This window comes from Brachycentrus maculatus, unplaced genomic scaffold (genome assembly GCF_059751285.1).
Source record: "Brachycentrus maculatus isolate JH-2025_06_01 unplaced genomic scaffold, ASM5975128v1 h1tg000364l, whole genome shotgun sequence".
In the NCBI taxonomy this organism is placed as follows: Eukaryota; Metazoa; Arthropoda; class Insecta; order Trichoptera; family Brachycentridae; genus Brachycentrus; species Brachycentrus maculatus.
In genome coordinates, this window is record NW_028281113.1 from 144,317 (window position 1) to 171,228 (window position 26,912).

The window sequence follows — 26,912 nt, forward strand, 5'->3', positions numbered from 1 at the left end:
TATACTAATTTTATTAACATTTTTGTAAAAAAATAAATAAGTAAAAATGATTAACCACAAAGTAAATGCTTTAAATATTAATAATATTGAGAATATGGTATGATATTATTCATTGATTCGGTATTAACTTTGTTGAATGGCATGTTGATAATTTTTTAAATATTAAACACTTGTATAATACCAATTAATGAGTTTTGTTTTATTACACACTCGACTTGTCCACCTCCGTGGTGTAATGGTGAGCGTGTTTAGCTACCGTGCTGGAGGTCCGGGTTGATTACCAAGGGGGGTGAAAATTAATATTAATGATTTTACACTCTAATATATATTTAATATTACCCTGGACTGGTGCCTGAAGCGCAGGAGTTTTTTTTATTTATTTGCCTTGCCTCATGATAATGACAATCAAGATTACACTGCATATCATATCATATCATATTGATATGATACAGTGCCCTATGCACCATTGGATGCGGATAAAGGGGATTAGAAGAAGGTTGTGAAGTGGTATGATCACTTTACCCATAGATGTTTTTACACCATTTCATACGTCGTGTTCATTTTCAATTTTTATCTCAATTTCGTATACGGGAGCTTATGCGTTTGATTTTTGTGATTCTAGAATAAAAGTTGACGGCATAGAAACCGTTTTGGTGGTGGCAGTGGAAGTTGTGCTGTCAGCGGAGACGGGTCCTTACGCTATCCCTCACGTGATGGACTTCGGCTATGGTGGCACTAAAGACCCTCCAAAACAGGTACTGCATCTGATCATATTGCAATGGTTGGCTTTTATCAATTAAGGAGATACACATGCTATGATGTCGATGAATAATGGTTGAGTGGAAACGCGATGACTGACCATTCTCTGTAAATGTCTTTGCACTTTTCCGTGTTTGTCTGCTGTGCTGGTCGGGGTTGTGGGCGTCTGTGTACCGGCCAGCGTCAGGTCGGAGTCGGATCTAGCTGACTAATTGAACTAAATACAAATCCCTTTCACTGCCTACACCGGAGTACTTCTAAAAAATTTGGTGACGTATTTACAAACTTGTATCTATTTAAATTGGCAGTGACAGGTATATTGAAAGGTTTTAAATGTAAATTCACAGTAAAATCTGGATACAATTTTATATTGTTTCACATTTTCAACAAATTACGCAACTTAGTTTTTAAAAAAAAAATTGCTTAGCAAGAGCAGATCTGTTAGGAAGCCTAGATGCTTCTGTATCAGATCTGGGCATGCGGTGGGACAGCTAAAAAAAATGCTATTATTACATTTCTGTGTCGTGGTTAGGGCTTTGTGCTGGGGTTGTTTTCCTATCGTTTGTTAGGATTATGATAGGGTGTCATTGTAGAGATCGTTGATCCTGCTGGCCTCAGCTGAGTTTGGATAGTGAGTTAACCCTTCCTTCCCGGTGTTGTGTACCTAGTACACATTGCTTCTAATAACCATAATATCTCTATAAATATAATAAAAACAAGACTTAGATTTTAGGTATTCCTCCATAACATATTTACGCATTGATTTAAAAAAATATATTGATAATAATCAAAATTTATCGGGTACATTGGAGGTATTTTGTGAATATCGGAAACAAATTCACATATAAACAGCGCGTGAAGAGTGTACGGGAACCGCGACACTATATTCGCATCTCACTTTTGCACACTTACGCTGTGCAAGCGTGCAAAAGTGGCTCTTGAGTTTTCGACAAGAGTGGACCTATGCTTGTTCCGAGAGCGTTGTTAGATCCAGTTTTTATGGACTCTCCTGCGTTTGGTAATCTGGGCTCACAATTTGGCAGGTTTGTCAGTGCAGACAATTTAACGGGTTTGCTTGTTCAATTTCAATTCAATTCAATTCAATTTATTTATTTCAATTAATATATACATTACAAACTATGAAAATTTAAATCGTTTACATTAAAAATACATTAAAATAAAACATATGCAAGAACTATTGCTAAAGGTGTAGAAGAATCCTGCTTCGGAAAATTCCTTCAGACACATGGAACAGATCAATATCCAATGAGATATTTTTCAATATAATCGCTAATTTCATAGCGATAGCTCTTCCTACAGGTGTAACCATCGGCAGGTTGGTCCTGTGTATAGGAATGTGAAACAATCTATGCCGACGCTGTCTTAGGTAACTATCGCGAAACATACATTGTTCATGTAGGGACCTACTGGTAACGGAGTCAAGGGTCACCGCAACTGTATTATTGTCTGTTGCAGCTTCACATATACATGGGCAACACTTCGCCGCGGCCGGTGCGCATCACGTCTGTGTCTGTCAAGCCCAATGGCGGCGACACTGTGGCGAGCGCCGTGCGAACTGTCGCCGCGGGCTCGTGGCCCGTCACGCTGCCACCGTCCTCGCTGCCGCACACGCACGTGGCAACACTCGCCATGCACTGTAAGCATACTTATTTATAATGAGCATACATATACTTAGGCTATTCAACAAATAATTTATTTTTTAATTGTCTGCCTCCATAGTGTAATGGTCAGCACGCTCGGCTACCATTCTGTAGGTCCCGGGTTCGATTCCCAGGGCGGTGTAAAATAAATACAAGTGATTTTTTCACTGAGGTGAGGTGAGGGCTGATCACCTTTCCTACATGTGTTAATCGATTAAGATAACACTATGTTTATATGATTCAGTGCCTTATGCACCATTGGGGTACGAATAAGGGTTTGAAGAGAAGTGAAGATTCAATAAACACATAGACTGGCGTAAAAAAATTAAATTTGCTTATGAAGTTTCATGTCTGGGTTCCCTTTAAAGTATTCACCTCTTTAATGCACACACTTATCCCAACGGCGTTTCCAATATAGATCTCTGATACTCTGATTTATTTTAGGGCAAGAAGCGTTTGACTCGGGGCAGTGTTGCGGGAAGATCATCATCAAAACCAAAGGACAGCACAAGATTGTACTGCCGTACATCTCTCACGTTCTCAGCGGAGGATTATCGTATGATGAACCCAGCACAAGGTACTAACTGTGAACTGTGCAATGAGTCAATTTAATGCTTTGTCCATCTCGGATGTCTTTGCTTTACAAATCCCATCTTTAATCGTGACCCTTTGCTCTGGAAAGTTTCTCAGACGCCGTGGCGTAGACGGACGGGTAGTCGGGTAGACGTTTGACTCTGAAACTGGCGTTACGGGTTCGATTTCCGCCAGTTGCAAAATGATTGCAAAAAATATTTATTTTCAATTGGTCTGGGTATTTGTAATGTATTTTTCACATCAACTTTCCCGTTCCCAACTGCCCTACCTGCAGATAAGTCTCTAAAATAGAGGCTTTGCGAGTTATTCCTTTAAATAAAAAATAAATCAAATATAATTCACAAACTACCCACCAATTTGCTAAAATTCCATAATTTATTACTATTTACTTGTAAATATAATCAAATCAACATTTCCAGGAGTATGGTCGTGTATATACGACCAATACAAAACATGACTTCTGACGTGATTTATCTCAAAACATGTTTTAAACATGATTCATGTCAAAATTGCCAATGTTGCGATAAATCATGTTTACTGGTGTAAATGTTTTTTTTTCAAGAAAATTTATTGCTTAGACTTTGAAATAAATAAAAAAATAAAAAAATATTTAAAAAAAAATCTCACTCCTGGACAGGTTAAGATTGTGTCTATTATGTATTGCCCTTTGCACCATTGAGCATATAATAAGTCTCAAAAGAAGAAGATTGACTACAATCAGTTGTTCCCCAGTATCAAACCAATGTTCGCGCTTATCTACGCTGGTTTTATCTTTTGAAATCCGAAGGTTTAACATCTTTCAAATGAAATATTAGTTTCTCTAGTGGAATTTCTAGTTGAAGAAAATTAAGCTTACTTGAATTTTATATATGTTTGAATATTTTTAGGTACTTAACCTGTGACGGTGGATTGACTGCGATGAGAATCGTTACCGTGAAAAATGAATTCAAAGTACCTGTTTTCTTAACGGACATCGTCATAGGAGAGGGAATCGAAAAATATTTTGAAGTGAGTAAATATATGAAAATCATTTCATTTCATTTAATTGATTCGGTAGTCACTTTGTGGTAAAATCTATCCATTTTTAATTAATATTTTAATAAGTAAATACGACTATTTCTTTCAATGTACTGTGACACGTGTTTCGATGCATTCCGCATCATTTTCATCACGCATCACGGTGTTTGAAAATGTTGCGGAATGCATCAAAACACGTGTCACAGTAGATTTGAAGAAATAGTAGTATTTACCAAGTAAAACATTAATCAAAAATATGATCGTATTAAGTAACCTTTTAGTCTCATCCGCAATAGAGCTAGTCCACTGCCCAAGCAATTTGTTACTAATATTCATATTTTGAATAACATTATCATACATTTTGACACCTCAACATAGAAGAAGAAAAATATAGAATGCAAAGTGATCACTTTACACTCGTGCAACATTCACCATCCTACCCATGATTGACAATTACACCACTCAATTTTTTGTATCCAGACTTCTATATTCTTCTGTTGAATTTAAAATATCAAATTCGCTGGTAGCGACCCAAATCCATGGTCCCAAATGGGGACCACTGGGCATTTGAAAGTTAAACTGATTGATTTCCTGGTTGCAGAAGCTAAAAATAAAATTTGAATATTTTTTTCTAGATAAAAGATTTCTGGGGGCAGAATTTGAATCCGGACGAATCGACAGAAGCGTTCAAAATACGACTGAAAAGTTGGACCGAATCTCTAAAATTTGAGTCCAAAATCACCCTCAATACAAATGTTTCCTCTCTGGAGATACCAGTGTTCATCTACAACGGGAAATTAGATGTGGTAAGTGCAAACAACTCTTACCATTTTTTTTCAACTACCCTTTTATCCGTTATAGTACTGAAAATCAATATATTGACTCTTAGGGTGGAGACTGACCGGAGCCATTTTGTTACCAACGTAACACGTTACAATGCGAGCACTCAGGCAGTCAGTACAGCGAGCCGAGCGCTCCATCCGTAATTTGGGACGCTCGCTGATGCTCGCCGCGAGTGATGTTATGACGTTACGTTACGACGAAATGCTCCAGTCAGTCACTACCCAAATACCATACAATGCCAAAGGTGCAACTCGTCGATATGCTAGTGATAATGCTAGTATATTTTGGCGTTCGAGATGGGAGATTGTGTCGTAGCATGCGCATATCTATAATTCTGACTCGTCAATAATTTTCACAAATTTAACTAATTCTTAGTAAAAAGTATAAATATATTTTTTGTGAAAACCTATTGTTTCCACCTTTACAATTTTGGATTTGTCCATTAGTGATGTTGAAAATGTTGTACTCAAAGTAGAGATAGTAACAATGAGATTAGAATATTTACTAATCAAAGGATGTGCATCGATAATGAAAACTCCGAGAACAAACAAATTTTAAACAACCTTGACATATTATTGTGGTTTAAAATTTTATATTTTTCTCTCAAATCAGTTTTATTTAAATATGTATGTTTATTTTTAAAAAAAAAATTTTTTTGGAAGTTTTATACGTTCTCCACCAATACCAGAATAAAATGCTCAAATCAGTCAAAACATTTGAGAAAAATGTTGATTTTGTTGGACAAAAAGTCTTTGGCAATTTTAGCATACATATATGAAAAAAGTACTAAAATGGTTAATAACCCCTAGGGCGTTTGTGCACTACACGGAATTTCACCGTCCGGCACTTCAGTTAGCGTGATAAAACGATGATTGGCTTGTGCTTTCGTCCATCTTTCTTCGGATCGGTGCTCTTGATCGGTTCGTGAACACATTACGCGTAAATACCATCACGCCAAACTATCTTAGTCACTTATATTTTTCAAAACCGGACTGCCGGACTGTAAAATTCCGTGAAGTGGACAAGCTGCCTTAATCTTCTATTCATCATTTTATTGAGAGAGAAAAATGCAGTCCACACCTGAATAGTTGCAATAAAAAAGTCTCAAGAAAATGTTGAGATTGAATGTGAAATTTCTATTTTATTTATTGTTTCGGCATTAACTTTGTGGTAAGACATGTTACAATGATTAAGAAAACACTTGTTTTTATACTACTTGAGTTTTTATTTAGACCAAGAATTAACCATAAATATGGGAGTCGAACACTGCAATATATCGTTCCGAACATTTTTAATTTGTTGCCGACGGATGTTAGATGTCAAAATCAAATATGAAACAAAGACAAAATAAAGGAATGGGTAAATGATCAGGAGTTAATTTTATGAAAATTGTAAAATGTTTATCATAAATTTTTTCCCCTTTTTTTGTGTATATCAGGTTAAAATCGTTAAAAACATTAAAAAAAATGTATACAAAAAAAGTTCTAAATATGTATAAATTGTGATTTAAATAAATGTATACAAATAAAAAAAAAAATTAAAAAAAACCTGACGATGGAAGTTTAGCTTCTGAAACTAGTAGACTTTAATAAAACTCAAGTGGTATAAAAACAAGTGTTTTCTCAGTCGTTGTGAAATTTGTATACACAATATTTGTACTCTGGCAGAGCTTGTCGGTGAAGCCTCACGCGTCAGCGCCCACGACCCTGGACCTGGGGCTGGTGGGCGCGTCCAGCACGGTGACGGCCACCGTGTGGCTGCACAACCCCAACCCGGCGCCCGTCTGCCTCAAGCGCTGCGGTGCAGACATGGCCGGCGCAGCGGTGCGCCTGCTCGGCTGCTCGCCCCACCGCACCGACCAGAACCTGACCAACTGCGTGAGTAGTCCGTGCGGCTCTTAAGGCGGAGACTGACCGGAGCATTGCGTCGTAACATAACGTCGTAACATCGCTCGCGGCGAGCATCACCGAGCATCCGAAACTATGGATGGAGCGCTCGGCTGACTGCTTGAATGCTCGCATGCTCCGGTCAGTCTCCACCTTTATCCTTGCTTTTATGACGGATCAGCCTCCTGTGATGTCGATTCCCACCTGTCGATCCATCTCTTTGACAGTCTGCCTGGTAGTCTACCATGTTTTTTTAGATGGGAGTTGCATTTATTATTTACCTTGCTTATTATATATATTGCTAACTCCTTTCAAGAATGTCATAAATCAAAAAACTTGATTTTTCAGGAGAACGTTTTTAAAGTTTAAAAATGTAATACAATGGTAAATTTAGGTAAAACGTGAAGATTTTTTCTCCATTTGAAAAATATTTAGTGTATTTAAAAAAATAATTGAACAATACCTTTTCTTCAAAATGCAAAAACAACACTTTCTGCCCTGTAGCGGGTAAATATTAAGTTAAAAATATGCCGCTTTTGCTGGGATATAGTACATTTTCTGGGCATTCTGAAAACATGCACAATTGAAAATTGCTGATTTTTTATTTATGACATTCTTGAAAGGAGTGAGCGATATATGTTTGTCCGCCTCCATAGTGTAATGGTCAGCACGCTCGGCTAATGTGTGCTGGAGGGCCCAGGTTCGATTCCAAGGGGGGGGGTGATTCTACACTCTGATATTTATTTAATATTATCCTAGACTGGTCCCTGAAGCGCATGAGTGATCACCTTGCCTAACGCCAGTGTCCTACGCACCATTGTGTGCTGATAAGGGTAAGAAGAAGAAGTATCTGTACCCTAAAAGTCATATCCTTGTCTGTGTGTTGGGCAGACGTGCGTGGCGGGCGGCTGGTGGGCGGCGTACGGTGTCTCGGTGGCGGCGCCGCCGCGGGAGGCCTCGCTGAGGGGGGAGCTGTGGTTCGGCACGCAGCACCAGCGCCTGCAGGTGCCAGTGCTGCTCAGCGCGGCGCACGGCGGCCGCCTCGTGCAGCCTGAGCCCACGCTCATCAAGAACTGCTTCCCCGTGAGTCTGCAACACAATATTGTTCTAATATAATTAAAATGTAACTTATTCAGCCGTCAGGATCACATTAAATAGGTCCAATATAGAGAGAGTCGTGAAATTTAAGTAAATGGGAAATGTATTTTATAATTAAACGTAACTTTGTTTTTAAATCACTATAAATATTTTATTATAACCTAATTATAATGTCTACCGGTTTCGAAGCTAACCGCTTCTTTATCAAGACTGATTAATCTGTATTAATCAGTCTTGATAAAGAAGCGGTTAGCTTCGAAACCGGTAGACATTAATAATTACGAGACGAGAACCATGTTCGCTCCCTAGGTGGAGCATATGGCCAACACGAGACGTCTCCAAGTCACTGTGTCACGCGCCATCTCCTTGGCTTCCTCCCAGGTCAGTCCGGCGTCTCGAAGTTCAGTGAATGGTCGTCAGCGGCCTTCCGGGGCTCCGGAATCCTTGAGGTTGGAAGAAGAGACATGAGGGGTTGATGCTCTCAGGTGGCATTCTAAGGACATGTGCCAACCATGTCCGCCTTCAATAATTATTAATAATGATAATTATTAATAATAATTGTTAATAATCATTAAGTTATGATAAAATATTTATAGTGATTTTAAAACAAAGTTACATTTCAATTATAAAATGGAAAATCACAAAGTTAGTGCTTCAAATATAAATTATACAATATTGTTCCTCTTTTTATCTTTTATTCACATCATTTTAAGTGCCCAAATCTGGGTTTCACTTTGAAGCTATTTTACATTTTAGACACCTCAATATAGATGAAAAAGAATATGGCTATCGTTCTGGAGGTCCTGGGTTCGATTTCCAAGGGTGCCAAAACAAATATGGGTGATTTTCACTCTCGTATTAATTTAATATCACCCAGGACTGGTACAAGAAGCACAGGGCTGATCACCTTGCCTTCATGCAATTAACGATCAAGATAACACTGTTTCGCTACGGTGCATTGCCTTATGCACCATTGGGTGCGGATAAGGGATATAAAAAAATAATTATTTAAAGGTTTTTAAGGATTTGGGTTTTTGGATCTGGATTAATCCTAAATGTTGTGATTAAAAAAATGAGTAGTCAAATTATAAGTTTTTAAAAAAATTTCAATCATGTACATAAGGCGTCACCCAGTATATAAAAAAAATCAGAAAGATCTTGAATACAAATAAAAAGGGTCTTTGCCAAATAAAAGCTTTTCTCAATCCAACATATATCGCTTACTCCTTTCAAGAATGTCATAAATCAAAATACTTAATTTTTCAGGAGAATGTTTTAAAGTTTAAAAATATAACACAATGTATTAAAAATAAATATAAGTCACTTATTAAACTTTTTACTGTGCAACAGATCTTCTTAGGTAAAACCTGAAGATTTTTTTCTACATTTGAAAAATATTTAGTATATTTAAAAACTTGTCCGCCTCCGTAGTGTAATGGTCAGCACGCTCGGCTACCGTTCTAGAGGTCCCGGGTTCGATTCCCAAGGGGGGTAAAATAAATATAAGTGATTTTTTCACTGTAATATTTATTCAAAATTACCATGGACTGGTACCTGAAGCGGAGGGCTGATCACCTTTCCTTCATGTAAAAACGATCAAGATAACACTGCGTTTATATGACACAGTGCCCTATGCACCACTTGGGTGCGGATAAGGGTTTTATATATATTTTTTAAAAAATAATAAAAATACATTTCCTCCAAAATGCAAAAACAACACTTTCTGCCCTGTAGCCGGTAAATATTAAGTTAAAAATATGTCTCTTTTGTTGGGATATAGTACATTTTCTGGGCATTCCGAAAACATGCACAACTGAAAATTGTCGATTTTTTATTTATGACGTTCTTGAAAGGAGTGAGCGATATGGCTGTTGTGAACTCATATATATGTACTGTGTCATGAGATTGATAAATATATCTAGGATAGCGTTCGGGGAACCGGGGTAAATTACCCCAAATAGGCTAAAAATTAATTTTTTAGGGTAATAAGGAAATTTCTCTAGTTTGCTGTTTCATAAATGTGTTATGTAATATTTTTACAAATTTAAACAATTCAGAAATCAATTAAACGCTGAAGACTATTCAAATTTTCTGATGAAAGGATGCTCTTACATCAAAAAGTCCTAATTTTTAAGTAATTGTATCAAACATGAAGCAGCATCATTTCTCCAAAAACTGAAAAGGAAACCTGAAAACCTGAATTTAAGTTTGATTTGAGAAATTTATTTTGTTTGTCTATTTTACTATTATGTAACCTTTTTAATAGATTTATATTATCCACTGACACTTCGTGATGGAATTGCATTTTTAATTTATTATTAGATTAAAACCAATATTTTTAGCTTTTCCACTTTTTTATTTGACCAGCGACCGGGTTTCGTCGTTACCGACATCATCAGACTGGTGAGAGGCTATACAAATTGTTATGTTATATATAAAAGAAGGCAGGAGTTGATAACCATGATTTGATATAATTTTATGAGAAATTAATTTAATTTGAGAGAATTTAAGTATTGTATGATATTAAAAATATTTTTTTAAAAGGTTTTTTTGTATTGAAAGCACGATTTTATATATTCACGATTTATATCTATTATAACTTTATATAAAATCGTGCTTTCAATACAAAAAAACCTTTATAAAAAATATTTTTAATATCATGCAATACTTAAATTCACTCAAATTAAATTAATTTCTCATAAAATTATATCAAATCATGGTTATCAACTCCTGCCTTCTTTTATATATAGCAACAATTTGTATAGCCTCTCACCAGTCTGATGACGAAACCCGGTCGCTGGTCAAATAAAAAAGTGGAAAAGCTAAAAATATTGGTTTTAATCTAATAATAAATTATTATGTAACCTTTTTTTCTTTTTCATGTAAATTAATTCAACGAATAAGTTTTATTTTAAATATACATTGATTGTCTTCTTTTCGAAATGGGAGAAGGGGGTTATATCGATTTACACAAAAATATTTTGGGGTAATGGTTAAAAAAGTTCCCAGACCGCTGATCTAGGAGTTCCGAAATTTGGTCGTAAATCTTGTAAATAGCCTGACTTCATCTATGTTGAGATTACAAAATGTTATATTTTATTTTGCTTTGGACTATAGTTAGTTAAGCTTTAATTTTGCTATCATCCCAGTCTGAAAGTACTCTGCAAATGTTATTATTTGATATGATTCAATTAAATTAAATTTTCAATTCAATTTATTTATTTTCAATTAACATATACATATACAATATACAATGCCTGCATCGCTCCTGTTCTCTTATACGGCTGTGAAACATGGCACCTTACAAGGGCCCAGAGCAGCCGTGTACTAAGCTTTGAGAACGGGTGTCTGCGGAGAATTTTAGGCGTGCGGTGGTTTGACTTTGTGAGGAATGAAGAGATAAGGCGTAGGACGCAGCAAATCTTGGTGTCTGCGGAGAATTTTAGGCGTGCGGTGGTTCGACTTTGTGAGGAATGAAGAGATAAGGCGTAGGACGCAGCAAATCTTGGTCACAACTGTCGTCAAGAAAAGGCGATTCAGTTGGCTTGGCCATGTACTCCGCATGCCTCCTGAGAGCCTTAATCGCGCCTGCCTCTTTTACAAGGCATGAGGTTCGCGCCGCCCAGGACGACCACTGCTAACAATTCGTCGGCAGTTCTCGTCAGAACATCGGGACGCGGATCTGACTTGGGAGGATGCAAGAAAGCTGGCAGCCGACAGAAAAGCCTGGAGACAGTTTGTGGAGTCTATATGCTCCACCTAGGGAGCGGATATGGTTTAATAATAACATATACATTACAAACTAAAAATTTTAAAGCGTATATATTAAATACATACACAAATCTAAAATATGCAAGATTGATGTATTGGTGTATCCATCGATGTTACACCGAAAGCCCCGCGGTTTGCTCTGTGTGCGTTTGAATCAGCGGAAATGCCCACGTTCCAGGGTACGGAGTGCTCGCTGGCGCTGCGGATCCGCTCCACGTTCCCGGTGGACATGTCGGTGCTGAGCGTGGAGGGCAGCCCCCCGCTGGCGGGGCTGCGGCACGAAGCGGGCGCCGGCGTGCTGGCGGCGCGCGCCACCTCCTCGCCCGGCACGCTGCTGCTGCGCCCGCACCGCGCCTGCCGCCCCAACTGCTACTCGGGCCTGCACCTCAACACGACGGGTAGGCAACACTAGTCAACTTACTAACCGACTGAAGGTCACACCGCTAGAATGATGAATAGACCGCAGGCGGAGAGAATAGGACTCCGAAAACTTAAAAAAAGGGTTTTTAGCCAAAAGAAGCAAAACTTTCATCAATACACCTTTTATTATTTATTGTAACTGCAGACAGTTGGTAGAATTCCATATTGAATTGTTGGGTAATATATCCAAAATAAAACAAGGTTTGTTGGATTGAATTATACATTTATTTATGTGTATGTTAATACGTGACGCGTTTCCTCTTCTTAGGACATTATCAAAACCTATTTTGATAATGTCCCAAGAAGACGAAACGCGTCACGTATTAACATATACATATGTAAATAAATGTAGAATTCAATCCAACAAACCTTGTTTTATTTTGGATATATTACCCAACAATACACCTTTTCTTATTTATAAATCAAAATGAAAAGTAAAACTAACTAACCATCCACTTCCTCTGTTTTATTACCAACTAAGCGCCCTTGAGGTAGTATTTTACGAAAATGTCGCTGTATAAATTATCAAAATTTATTATTATGAACTACAATTCCTTTTTTTTAAAAAAAAAAAATATTTGTGTTTTTATTATTTAATAAAAAAAACCCTCATCCGCACCCAATGGTGCATAAGGCACTGCATCATATAAACGCAGTGTTATCTTGATCGTTTTTTACACATGAAGGAAAGGTGATCAGCCCTCCGCTTCAGGTACCAGTCAAGGGTAATATTGAATAAATATTACAGTGAAAAAAATCACTTGTATTTATTTAACCCCCCTGGGGAATCGAACCCGGGACCTCCAGAACGGTAACCAAGCGTGCTGACCATTACACTACGGAGGTGGACATTATTTTATTATTTACACAAATATTTCAATTTCATTCTATTTCTGTGAGCCTAAGCGGCTCATTATTAGGAATAGGTGTCAAATTGTGGTAGAGTGGGTTCGAACCTAGAAACTGACTTAAGAGTCCCGCGACACTAACCACGGGACCACAACCCGACACACTTCATAAATTTGTTTTACTATTCTTTCTTCACTCATTTGATACTCTTGGCCAAAAACACATTTCTTAATTTTATCAATAATGCTTATCTTAGCCTTGCATTCTTTCATTATTTAACCATTTGAACATCTATCCATGCACCACGCGTTGTATCACGCTGAGAGATTGCATTCTGACTGCATTCAGTCTACTTTTGTCTTTCTTCTGCCAACTCCGTGGATTACTTGCATACATTTTGATGAATAATTTATTAGAAATCCCTTTTTGTAAATCCAGACTCGCGCAAAGACACTCATAGCTCCAAAACTGTTCAACTTATTCTACAAAGACTATTTGTTAGATGTTAATTACCTAAGTTTGTGTAGATTTAAAATTTTGCTTAGATTGTTTTGAAGAGACAGATTTAAGCTCCTTTTTCTTGTAGTATATGCTTGCTAACTTTTTACTTTTTCATCTTTTTTAAGTTTTTAATTTAATTTTAAAAAAAATAACTAAAATAATTTTTGTTTTCTGATAGTCAATTATTTTTTGTATTTTATATTAACACTATTATTGTAGTTCTACTTATAATACCTATGCCCTTATACCCTTTACTATGACTAAATTATATTGTATACCCACACACAGGCCACGCCTTTGTGGGATCTTTTTTTGTATTTATATTTATAGTATATTCATATTTTTTTGTATTTGAATTTATGTCATGTAATGCAAGAGAATTTAAAATAAAAAATAAAAAAAAAATTTCTCACATATCTTGGTGGAACTGCATTTTATGTAATAAAATAGCATCTATGTATTTTATTTGACCAGTGACCGGGTTACAAGTATTGATTATGTCAGTAACCACGAAATCAAATAAAATACAATATACAGTTGCTATTTTATTATGGCATAATTGGATAATGGCGTTGTTTGTTTGGCAGTCGGGCAGCAGTGGCTGTCCCGCATGAGCCTGCCCGCCGACACCCTGGAGCAGGACACCATTCTAGTCAACTCCCGCTACAGTCTCTACCTGAATCTCACCGCTAAGTCACCCTACACTAATATATCCGTCAAGATGGACACCACGCAGGTAACCAACCACATTACAATAATTGCATTGTAACAATAAAAATATTAACCTGTCTGAGATTAATCAATTAGAAAATAAATATAATAATATCTGCCAGGTCCGCAACCACATTCTGTCGCTGCGCGTGGTGTACCTCTAGGAGAGATAAATCTAGAATGCTCCTTGCCAGACTAAGCGGGTATATACAAAATTGTATATACCCATATACAAAATTGCGGGATTAATTTTTTTTATTTTCAATTTTTCGATAATTAATATATACATTACAAACTAACATTTAAGGCAAGCAAGAAAACTCTTGTTAAAGATGTAGAAGAATCCCGCTTCGGAATACTCCTTTAGACACATGGAACAGATCAATATCCAATGTAATTTGTTCAACATAGCTGTAGCTCTTCCTACAGGCGTAACCATCGGCAGGTTGGTCCTGTATATAGGAATGTGAAACAATCTATGCTGACGCTGTCTTAGGTAACTATCGGGAATATACAGACCAACGCTCCGGATAATTTCAGAATTATCGATCAAACCGTGCGACAATTGATAAAAATGTGTAATCAAATACACATTCCTTCTAGTCTCCAAACTGGGATGTTGCCGTCTCCACCGTGTCACCAACACACCCTCATTCCTCACTATAATGACTCCAGGTCCGCAACCACATGCTGTCGCTGCGTGTGGGGTACGCGTGGCCGCGGCTGGCGGCGGGGCCGGCGGCACTGCAGGCCCCGCTGGCGCAGGTTGGGCGCGCCGTGCGCTTCCCGCTGCGCCTGTTCAACCCGTCCAGCGTGCGCCCCGTGCTGGTGCAGCTGCTGCTGGACTGGATGCTGCCCGAGCGCGACGGCGCGCCCGACACGCCACTTGACACGCGGTAATGCCTTACTATACAAATATCTTCTTCTTCTTCCTTCTTCTTTCCATGCTCGCTCCCTAGGTGGAGCATATCGCTCACTCCTTTCAAGAACGTCACAAATCAAAAATCGTCAATTTTCAGTTGTGCATGTTTTCGGAATGCCCAGAAAATGTACTATATCCCAGCAAAAGAGGCATATTTTTAACTTAATATTTACCCGCTACAATGCAGAAAGTGTTGTTTTTGCAATTTGAAGAAAAGGTACTGTTTAATTATTTTATAAATAAACTATTTTTTTAAATATTTTTCAAATAGAGAAACAAACCTTCAGGTTTTACCTAAAAAGATCTGTTGCACAGTAACAAGTTAAATAAGTAGCTTGATATTTATTTTTAAGTTTAAGTTTTTTGATTTATGACGTTCTTAAAAGGAGTGGGCGGTATGGCCAACACGAGACGTCTCCAAGTCACTCTGTCACGCGCCATCTCCTTGGCTTCCTCCCAGGTCATCCCGACGTCTCGAAGTTCCGCTGAGTATAGTCAGTGAATGGTCGTCAGCGGCCTTCCGGGGCACCGGAATCCTCGGGGTTCGAAGAAGAGACATGAGTGGTTGATGCACTCAGGTGGCATTCTAAGGACATGTCCTTACCATGTCCACCTTCTCCTCTTTAGGACTTCCAGTATGAGGGGCTGTAGAGTTCTTCTCCTCACATCGTCATTCCTGACGAAGTCATACCACTTTATACATAGTATTCGACTCAGGCACCAAACCAAAACTCAAATATCTTATGACTATACAAATATCGTAACTTATCATATATATAATTCATGTACATACTGTTGTAATGGATACGAGTGAAAAAAAAAATCAGATTGTATTTTTACTTTAAGCGGGAAATGTTCAAATGTTTCTTTTAAATACTGTTTTAAAAAACATTTTACAGATGGGAATGGATTTGCGGTTATTTATGATTAGTATATTGAGGGTTAGGCCAGGCATGTCAAACTTGCGGCCCGCGGAAGAATATTTATTTTGGGGCCCGCGAATACCCGGGGTTATATTTTTTTTTATTTTTTTTTACTAACACAAATTGTATACATTTATTTGAATCACAATTCTGAACATTTTTTTTTTAATTCCAGAGACCCACCAAGCCACCTTGTGTGTCTTGTCAGTGGAGTTCTTTTTTAATACATTTTTTTTTATTATTTCGACCATTTTAACCTAATATACTTACAAAAAGAGAGAAAAATTAAGCATATAAACATTTTACAATTTTCATAAAATTAACTCTTGATCATCATTCACCGATTTCTTTATTTTATTTCTGCATTGAAATAATTTTTTTGTACGGGAACATATGATATTATTTTACAAAATCATTAAGTTTGATCTACTGTACCTCATGTGTCTGCGTTTGATAATAAATTATTCTCTTTTTTTTTTGGGGTCAAGGGATCTTGCACCCCTTATGTCACTGCGACCATATTAGGTCCATTGTGACTTCCCTCTGTATTACAGCTCACTGCCAAGACCTACATGAGTCATGTAACTCACAACCTGTCTTGGTGGTAGGAGCTTCACCTTCTCGGAGTCCAGTAGAGGTCCTCTAAGGATGTGACTTCGTTTGTGAGCGAGTGCGTCACAACTGAAGTTAGATAAAAATGAAAATGAGATTTTTGAGTTTTTTTTTTATCTGGCCCGCCCAGCGTAACCCAAAATACCTTATGCAACCCTTGGTGCCTTTTGAGTTTGACACCTCTGGGTTAGGTGGTATATATACTATATGATTAGGGTTGGAGTTGATAAAAAAACCCCTAAAATACAATGTGTTAATAATACTAATGAGGAAAAAAATCTGAATAATATTCGACATGGGACCTACGAGGAAAACATCTATGTGGAATGAGATTACCATATTGGACTGGTAAGGGTTAATCCAACATTTTTTGCAGTAGATAATGTGTGAACTTTTAACTACTGTACCCATCTAAGGCAATTCCAGCCTCTAGTCTCAAATTTTCATTTAATTTGACTATGTGTATTAATTTGTCCTCAAGGCTGGCGCCGCCGCCGTGCCCTTCGCAGTGGCAGTGCGCGGGCGCGCCGGGCGCGTTCCAGTTCCCGCGCGAGGCCAACCCGTGCCGCGTTGGCGGAGCCTGCCCGGGCGAGCCGTGCGCGCCGGACGGCTGGCCCGACTGCGACTGCGGCGAGCCCGGCTGGGCGGCGCCCGCGCGCGCGCACCGCGGCCTGCACCCCGACACCTGCGCCTTCCTGCTGCCGCCGCTGCAGGAGCGCAACGTCACCGTGCAGTTCTACGCCAACCACTCGGGGCGCTTCTCCAACCTGCTCTACATAAGGTGGGCACCTGTCCTCTTCCTCTCGACGTCGACTATCATTCGAGAGTAATTGTTCTTGTCTTGGGCAGCGCCTCGACGGTCTTGATCCCCGTCCAATCTCGTTCTGATGCCAGGAGATCTGCCTTCTACTCACAGATTGTCAACACTATTCTATTTATAATTTACTTTATCTGAGATGCGGTTTAAACCTGCTTTATTGACATCTCAACATAGATGAAGAAGAATATATTTACAGGGCTTGGCACATTGTGATCACTTTATACATGTGCAACATTCACCATTCTACCCATACAAGAGATGCTTATAAGCATTCTGTTTGCTTACTTTTGGCATAGCGAAAGAAATGTCAAAAAATATTGTACAATTGGGTTTGCGGTTACTTGTGATATCGCTCACTCCTTTCAAGAACGTCACAAATCAAAAAACTTGATTTTTCAGGAGAATGTTTTTAAACTTTAAAAATATAATACAATTTATGAAAAATAAATATCAAGCCACTTATTGAACTTTTTACTGTGCAACAGATCTTTTTAGCTTAAACCTGAAGGTTTTTTCTCCATTTAAAAAATAACTAGTTTATTTAAAAAATAATAATTAAATACCTTTTCTTCAAAATGCAAAAAACAACACTTTTTGCCCTGTAGCGGACAAATATTAAGTTAAAAATATGTCTCTTTTGCTGGGATATAGTACATTTTCTGGGCATTCCGAAAACATGCACAACTGAAAATTGGCAATTTTTGATTTATGACGTTCTTGAAAGGAGTGAGCGATATGTATACGACCCTAGTGTACTTCTTGGTCGTGGTTGATAAAAAAAAACCTCCTGACAACAATGTGTTAAGTACTGTTATTCTTATTTTCAGAAATAATCTGACAATTTTGGAAGTCATCCGACTGACCGGACAAGGGGTCGTACCGAGTCTGAAGTTTGGCAACAGGAAGCCGGGCTCGACCACCCCGCTGCTGTTCGACCTCACGGAGAAGCACCTCAAGGACTGCGACAAGGACAAGGCCAAGAAGTCGTCGGCGCCGCCCAACCTGACGGTCAAGCGGACCTTCGTGGCGCGCAACACCGGCGAGGTGCCCATCACCATCACCAAGTTCTTCATCAACAGCATCGAGTGCGAGGGCTACGGCTTCAAGGTGCTCAACTGCCAGCCCGTCGCGCTGCCGCCCAACGGAACCTGGAAAGTGGACATAGCCTTCACTCCCGACTTCACACTCACTAGAGTAGAGAGGATGCTGGTCCTGGAGACCACGCTCAACACGGCCGTTAATTATTCCTTGATTTCCTCTATCCCGGCTTCCCTGGCCGGGCGGTGCGCTACCGTCCTGGGGCGCCCGCCCTGGGAGCCGTCCCTCCGCAGCGGAGCCCTCTCCCTGCTCACCTGCATCGGGGTCTGCGTGCTCATCGCGGGCTTCTACGACTCGGACCGGATACTCAAAGTCGCCACCATGGCCTTGTCCAGAGAAAGAGCCGTGGTCCATCCCCCCTTCAATCTGAACGCCATCGCGACCGCCGATACTAGCAAAAAGTCCGACACCGCGTGGGACTACAGCCCTCCCGCGGAAAAGAAACTAAAAGATCCTCCCAGTTACAAAGTCTCCAATTGGAACTTCGAGGACAGAAACAACTTCCTCATGGAAGTGTCCAAAGCTAATATTATCCAGAGCCAAAAGTACGAAGAGTTCAGTCAGAGCGCCGGCAAGGGCAGAAAGAAGTTGGGAAAGAGGCATTCCAACGCTTCGGACGGTACCGGGGCGGACGTCGCAGCCGATAGTGAAACGGCTCCGCCCAAAGACAAAGAGAGGAAAATAGTTCCGCCGAAAGAACAGTCAAACAGCCACCCGGGATGGAAAAATGTCTTTGCCAGAAATAGTATGATGGGATTGAAATCATCGAGCAAGCCCCCCATGCAAGACAATTCTAGCGACTCCAGCGACACGGTCAAACTAGTGCCTGGCTCGCAGGAACCCGCGCACGACAAACGGAACAAGCTGCTGGAGGTGCCGAAGAAGTTGGGCAACCTCTACAACGGGAGCGCCGACAGCCAAACCCGCAATGCGCAGTCTCACCACCTCAGCAACACCAAGAAGCACGCCAAAATAAAGTGCCTCACTCACGTGCACCAGTCGCGCAATAGTTGCGAAGAGGACACCTCCTCCACCACGACCGAAAGTTCCAACAACGACGAAGCCGATAAGGAAAACGACAACTCCACTTCTTCCTCTATCAAAAGCGTAAACAGCGCCTGCAAGAAACCGACACCGCCAGTTCCCAACAAGAAGCCCAAGCTGCCCGTGCAGTACAAGGACAGCTACGAGGGCGACGGAGAAGACGAGGAATACGACCACAAATCTCACAATACTCAAGGTGCGGCGCAAACCGAACCCAATCAAAGGTGGACAAAGAATAGAGAAAATGTCAACAGTTCTCCCCAAGTTAAAAGCGTTGAAAAGAGCGCAGAAACGGAAAAGCTTAAACTCATTGACATCACTAAGAACAGTGTCAACATCGCCAGCGCCAGCGAAATCGCCCTACCGACGAAACAGAACAAAAAAGAAACGCACAAATCTACCAGCAAGAAAGAGAAACTGCAACCTTCCAAGAAACGCTCGCTGGACAAGAGTCTGATCTTTGGCAACAAGATCGATCCAGTCCAAGCCGCGGTCCACGCGCCTACCGGATTCAACGTGCCGAGGAGCTCTCCCGGCACTCCCCCGGCCGTCCCCACCGTCTGGGAAAACAAGGCGTCATTCAGCGACGTCGTCGCAAGAACCGACAACTCTCTGTTTGCGCACGGTTTTTCGGGACACTCGAAAGATCTCGGTTACCAACGAGCAGAACCGAACCCGCAGCCGACCGTGCAAGGACCGAGCGTCAACCAGATGAACCCGATCCACGCCGGCATACCGTATCCGCCGCCCGAGATGAAGAAACCGGACTCTCAGCCCAAAGGCAGCGGAGATTTGGGACCCATCGGCTCCAACTTTTGCCAGAAGAAGTCCCCTACATCGTGGACCGAATCCGCCTCCGATAAAACTATGCGGAATTTCAACAACAGTGCCGTGAATGTGGTCGTACCGCAGCCGATAAAGAAACCGCAGCCGCAGAAAGTCAGTGACGACTTAGGCATGATGAACAACAACAGTTTTTTCCTGAACCCTCCTTACTTCAACTCGAACAACCTGGTCGATTTAGGAAACCCCAGACCTGCTCCGATACCGGAAAATAACCCAAGCCACTTTGGTTCTGTCGCGTCATCTCACAAGCCCAATATGAATCCAATCGGCTCTTCGTTGGGAGCGCAGTACAAAGCTTCTCCCTCGAATATCCAGCCTCCCGTACTCCGTTCGATGCGTGACGCCGGCTCTCTAGAGGGGAACTTCCAGATGGGATCTTCCGGGAAGCTGCTGGACATGGGCTCCAATCCCGGGCTGCTGGACATGAGTCCAGGTGTGGAAGAGCCGACCGGAATGGAGGCCTTCGACTCTCCCATGCCATGGAACGGTCCTGATGACGTCGGCATGGGGCTCATGGGGAACGATATCGAGAGCATGTTTGACATGCCATACGGCTCGCGCAACTTCTACCAAGGTAATCATAATCTTTACAAATTATTTTTTGACATCTCATCAAAGATGAAGAAGAACATGGAAGTCTGGGCATTTACGGGGCTGACGACCGTCATAGACTGGTTTAAGTGATCACTTTACACACGTGTAACATTCACCAATTCTACCCATTATTGACCACACTACTTAAATTCTTGGAAGTTGAACCAATTTTGAAACATTATTCTTGAATCACTAGAACTTCACTAGAGACATCTATTGTTGAGATGAAAAGAAGCTTTTTAAAAATTATTATTCTTCAAACCCTCATCCGCACCTGATGGTATAGGGCACTGCATCATATAAACACAGTGTTATCTTGATCATTTTTAACACATAAAGGAAAGGTTATCAGCCCTCCGCTTCAGGTACCAGTTCAATATTAGAGTGAAAAAATCTTCTTCTTCATCTTCAAACCCTTATCCGCACCTGATAGTGCATAGGGCACTGCATCATGTGAACGTAGTGTTATCTTGATGATTAACACATGAAGGAATGGTGATCAGCCCTCTGCTTCAGGTACCAGTCCAGGGTTATATCGAATAAATAGTGAAAAAATATTATTTATATTTATTTGACCCCCCCTGGGAATCGAACCCAGGACCTCCCAGTACGGTAGTCGAGCGTGCTGACCATTACACTACAGAGGCGAGCGGTTGTTTGTTTGCACAAATTCTTAAATCAAATGGGTAGAAATACCTTTCCCATCCGAAGTGTGTTATACATACTTGCATATGTAGCTACATACATATTATTAGTATTTTTACATAATGCAAACTATGCCATGTTCTCTCCGATTCCGCGAATTCACATGTTAGCCATTGCTTTTGAAAGTATAGATTTATTTAATATATTGTTATCCACCTTGAAGTCTGTACTTTCTCAGCATTTCTTCTCCATGTTATAATGGATAAATTTAAACGTTGTGTTTCACTCTCTCTCGCTGCTCGCTGATAGTATGCGAAGGAGACTTGTATTTACCAGTGCTTACTATTTGTTATTTTATTATAATTTTATGTTTAAGACTTTTTGTTTCTCTATCAGTGTATTCACTAGTGTATTTTTATATTAGACACTGTATATATGTATTATGTTAAAGGCATTAGCCGTTCAATAAATAATGTTAATGCAGAAAACAACAAGTCGTCCTCTGCTTGGAGTCCGGCTTCGAATCTCTGGAACCAGTCCAGGTCGGGCATGTCTTCCGGAAGTCACGTGTCGCCCCACGACAGCCATCTCCTGAGCAGCGGATCTCCGCAGCAGCAGTCTGCCGCCAACACCAGCTTGGGTAAGGAACCTTTTTTCATGCCGAAAAGAGAATTTTTTTTGGTCCATCTTGTCATTCAGACCTATATTTTCCGAATAATCTTTTTTTTTATTATCTAATTCATGTTTTTCACCCTTTTCTGCACTCAATGGTGCATGAGGCTCTGCATCACAGCGACGCAGTGTTATCTTGATCGTTAATTGCATGAAGGCAAGGTGATCAACCCTGCGCTTCTTGTACCAGTCCAGGGTGATATGAAATAAGATAATACAAGATATATCTTCTTCTTCTTCGAACCCTTATCCGCACCCCAATGGTGCATAGGGCACTGCATCATATAAACGCAGTGTTATCTAGATCGTTAACACATGAAGGAAAGGTGATCGGCCCTCCGCTTCAGGTACCAGTCCAGGGTAATATTGAATAAATACTATAGTGTAAAATCACAAATATTTATTTTCACCCCTCGCTGGGAATCGAACCCGGGACCTCCAGCACGGCAGCCAAACACGCTAACCATTACACCACGGAGGCGGAGATTTTATATAGTTACAATAAAGTATTATAATTTATTAATCTGCCGTTTTGGACTTCCGCAGAGCGCAGCCCGGCCGAGTGGCTCTGGGGGTACTCGAGCCCCGGCGAGGGCTCCCTCGGGCTGGGGGCCATCGGCAGCGCCCCGCGCCCCCCTCCCGGCCTACAGCCCCGCCACCAGCAGTCGCAGTACCAGCGCCAGCCGCCCCCGCCGCTCCAGCCGCAGGTGAGACAGCCTTACCGCCCCGCGAGACAAGCATGCCGGCCGCTTGTGGAATTGCATGCTTAATTTTTTTTTGAAGAGAAATATTTGTTTGCTGAGACTCACTGTTCGAAATAGGTATCAAATTGTGGTAGAGTGGGTTTGAACTGAGAAACCTAACCTAACCTAACCGCGGGACAACAACCCGACTCAAATTTCTTGTACCGGAAAAATATGTACAATCTTCTTCTTCTAACCCTTATCTGCACCCAATGGTGCATAGGGTCCAACGTCGTATGGACGTAGCGTCAACTTGATTTTTACTTTTATGAAGACAAGGTTATCACTCCTGCGCTTCAGGATAATATTAAATAAATATTCTTTTTCATGAGCCCTCTGACTTCCACTGCTGGATATAGGCCTCTTCTATATCCTTCCATTTCCTCTGGTCGGTTGCTGCTTGCAGCCAGTTTCTACCCCCCACAGCGACTATGTCGTCGGACCATCTCTTTTGGGGCCTTCCGACGCCTCTTTTGTTCTCCCAAGGTCTCCGTCGTAAAATTCTTGGAATCCGTCTTGTGGGGTCCTGTCTTGCAATATGAATAAAAATATAACTAACTAACTAACTAACCATCACGCCACTTCCCCGCAGGGGTAGGCAGAGAGAATAGAATGCCACACCACTCTGTCTTTGCAAACATTCTTCGCGTCTTCCACGTTCATGCATCTCCTCATACATACCCGCCGATTATTACGACTCCTAACCTGACCACTTTCAAGTATTTGGGATACCTGATCGTGCCATGTTTTTCTCGGTCTTCCTCTGCTCCTTTTTCCAATTACATTCGCCTCATAAATTTGTTTTACCGTTCTTTCCTCACTCATTCGTTCTTCATGTCCAAACCATCTCAACACACCTTTCTTAATTTTATCGATAACGCTTATCTCAGCTTTGCATTCCTTCCTTATTTCACTATTCGAACATCTTTCATACATCGTTTTGTCGCACATTCTTCTGAGATATCGCATTTTGACTGCATTCAGTCTACTTATTCATCACATTTTACTGAATAAATATTAGAGTATAAAATCACTAATATTCGTTTTCACCCCCCCCCCCCTGAGAATCGAACCCAGGACCTCCAGCACAGTACCTAAATACGCTATCCATTACACTATGGAAAGGATCAAATTCATTACTGAGGGTTTAATTAAATGGTTTTGTTTTCAGGTGGTCCGCGCCTTCGACCCGTTCCACTCACTGAGCTCCATCTGGTCTCCGGGCTCCTCGGTTGACCTCTGGGCTTCGGGCCAGAACCGGGACTCCAACAGCTCCACCCAGGAACACTCCCAGGGTAGCTCCGGACAGCAACAACAGCAACAGCAGCAGCAATATCACTAACCAAGCACGAACCATCCAAACCTACGAGAGAGAGACAGTAAAAATTGTGTAAAAGCATAGCGTCAAATTTTCAACTACAGTGCCAGCTTGCTTATCCGAACGTAAATTGTGCAGTGGTTTGTTCAGATAAGGAACTATTTGGATTAGGGAATCATTCAGACTAGGGAATTGTTCAGACTAGGGAATCGTTCGGGTTTGGCGATCGTTCGTATTAGGGAATCGTTCGATTTAGGGAAACGTTCAGATTAGGAAATCATATGGATTAGGGAATCGTTCGGATTAGGGAATCGTTCAGATTGCTGAGTGTTTTGAGAAAAATGAAAAATTCCGAGAAACCGGTTGTCACGAAGTAGTGATTTTTGAAGAGGTTTTACACAAAGTCAACGACGAGTGACAAGGAAAGAGTTACTGAATGGATAATTTAAAAATTTTATTTTAGCTTGAAAAAAATAACAATACCTTTTGAACCTTTGAACCAACGAACCTTACTGGTGTTCAAGGGCTAAATCAAGCATTCATTTTAAAACCATCAAATACTCAGTGTTCTGGACGACTTCTTCAGCCTAGTTGATGGCTATGTTGAAGCTTTCACGGCTTCAGAAGGTAGAATTTTTTAAACTAGCATTAGTTGCTTACCGTCATTAGAGCCATAAAATTGTTCAGATCATAGAGTGTTTCAGATTACGGAGCATTCGGATTAGCAAGCTGACACTAATACAATTTTAATTTTTTTTGTTAATTTATTTTTGTTATATCAAAGTACACTCCCGACTTATGTGATAATTTTTCCCCCATTTGATCATTTTTCTGATGAATCCAAATAATCAAAATTACTATTTTTTGACATCTCATCAAAGATGAAGAAGAATATGGAAGTCTGGGCATTTACGGGGCTGACGACCGTCATTGGCTGGTTTAAGTGATCCCTTTACACACGTGTAACATTCACCAATTCTACCCATTATTGACAACCACACTACTCAAATTCTCGGAAGTTCTATATATATATATATATATATATATGAACCAATTTAGAAACCTTGTTCTTGAATCAATAGAACTTCACTAGAGACATCTATTGGTGAGATAATATGAAAATAACTCCTGTAATTGGAGATAATCCAGATTTTGTGAACAAGTATTTGGACACACTCAAAATGTTGTAATCAAAATTATGTAAATGCCTACGTCCGCCGTAAATACGTATGTCTGCCTCTGTAGTACAACGGTTAGAGCGTTTGGCTACCATACTCGATGCACTGGGTTCGATTCCTAAGAGGGTCAAAATAAATATGACTAATTTTTCACTGCAATGTTTATTTGATATCAGCCCGTCATAGGCTGGTTTAAGTTTTCACTTTATACATGTGTATTATTCTACCCATGATTGACAACTACACAATTGACATTTTTGAATCTCATCTGATTTTTAGATCTCAAATATTTCAATAGTGTGTCTTTTAACCACGTGTACGATGGTGAATGTTACACACATATAAAGTGATCACTTAGACGAGCCTATGACGGGTCGTAAGCCCTGTAAATAGCAAGACGTCATCAATGTTGAGATGTCAAAATGTAACAATAACTCCTAGGTGAAGAACCCCTGATTTGTGAACAATTATTTGCACACACCTAAAACATTGTAAAAACATTGTATTTATTTGAAACAATCATTACGAAAGATTTGCATTGTTTGCATCATCCATAAGGCCATTGAGATTTGTTTGACCCTCATCTGCACACTGATGTGCCTAGGGCACGACATCGGTTTGACGTTGTGTTAACTTTATTGTAAATAAACCATTGACTACTCCTGCGCTCCCGATTTCCCAATATAATAATGGAATATATTTGAAGATATACATACATAGACGACGTTAGTGAAGGAGCTCTGGGTGAACAAATTAGTGCCCTTCTCCTTACCACAGACCTATTCAATTTCAAAGTTTGTGAGATGTTCTTTATTGAGGTTATAATTTTTTCATCGTAGCATGTTTTTGCAGAATCTCAAGGGTGTGATTATCGTTTTAGAAGTAATATAATGAGTATCAAAAATAAAACCGCTAAATTATCATGGTTTTAAAATCGTTATACGGTAAAACTTATTTTTTATATTTCTCTAAAAATTTGACAAAAATTATGCAAAATCGGGGAAAGTGTTAAAGTGTGGAAATTAAAAATCCGCAGATAAATTAAAGTGTACAATTTCTACTTCTTCCTCTTCTAACCCCTATCCGCACCGAATGGTGCACAGAGCACTGCACCGCATTGACGCGGTGTTATATGGATTGTTAATTACATGAAGGCAAGGTGATCGGACCTGCGTTTCAGGTACCAGTCCTGGGTAACGTTAAATAAATATTGGAGTGAAGGATCTCTCGTATTTTTTTTGACCCACCTGGGAATCGAACCCGGGATCTCGAGTTTGCTAGCGGAACGCACTAATCACTGCACTGCGGAGGTGGACATTTCTACTTGCATGTAATCCAACAATGATTTAATTTCACCATATTTATTTATTTTTCCTTTATTTCTTAC

The 26,912-nt window shown here is 40.2% G+C and overlaps 1 protein-coding gene across 1 annotated transcript in view; it reads left to right on the top strand.

The window, feature by feature from the left end:
• The window catches only part of Tmem131 (Transmembrane protein 131), a 50,321-nt gene extending 25,625 nt beyond the window's left edge, over positions 1 to 24,696 (top strand). Inside the window, exons 7-21 of the mRNA XM_088269815.1 lie at positions 623 to 755; positions 2,236 to 2,416; positions 2,865 to 2,997; positions 3,902 to 4,022; positions 4,667 to 4,837; positions 6,542 to 6,751; positions 7,652 to 7,843; positions 11,808 to 12,027; positions 13,987 to 14,135; positions 14,786 to 15,006; positions 17,049 to 17,348; positions 18,215 to 20,949; positions 22,099 to 22,254; positions 22,833 to 22,993; positions 24,201 to 24,696. Coding sequence (XP_088125941.1) covers positions 623 to 755; positions 2,236 to 2,416; positions 2,865 to 2,997; positions 3,902 to 4,022; positions 4,667 to 4,837; positions 6,542 to 6,751; positions 7,652 to 7,843; positions 11,808 to 12,027; positions 13,987 to 14,135; positions 14,786 to 15,006; positions 17,049 to 17,348; positions 18,215 to 20,949; positions 22,099 to 22,254; positions 22,833 to 22,993; positions 24,201 to 24,371 — 5,254 coding nt within the window. The 3' untranslated portion in view covers positions 24,372 to 24,696. The remainder of the gene's footprint in view (positions 1 to 622; positions 756 to 2,235; positions 2,417 to 2,864; positions 2,998 to 3,901; positions 4,023 to 4,666; positions 4,838 to 6,541; positions 6,752 to 7,651; positions 7,844 to 11,807; positions 12,028 to 13,986; positions 14,136 to 14,785; positions 15,007 to 17,048; positions 17,349 to 18,214; positions 20,950 to 22,098; positions 22,255 to 22,832; positions 22,994 to 24,200) is intronic.
• The last annotated feature ends 2,216 nt before the right edge of the window (positions 24,697 to 26,912 follow it).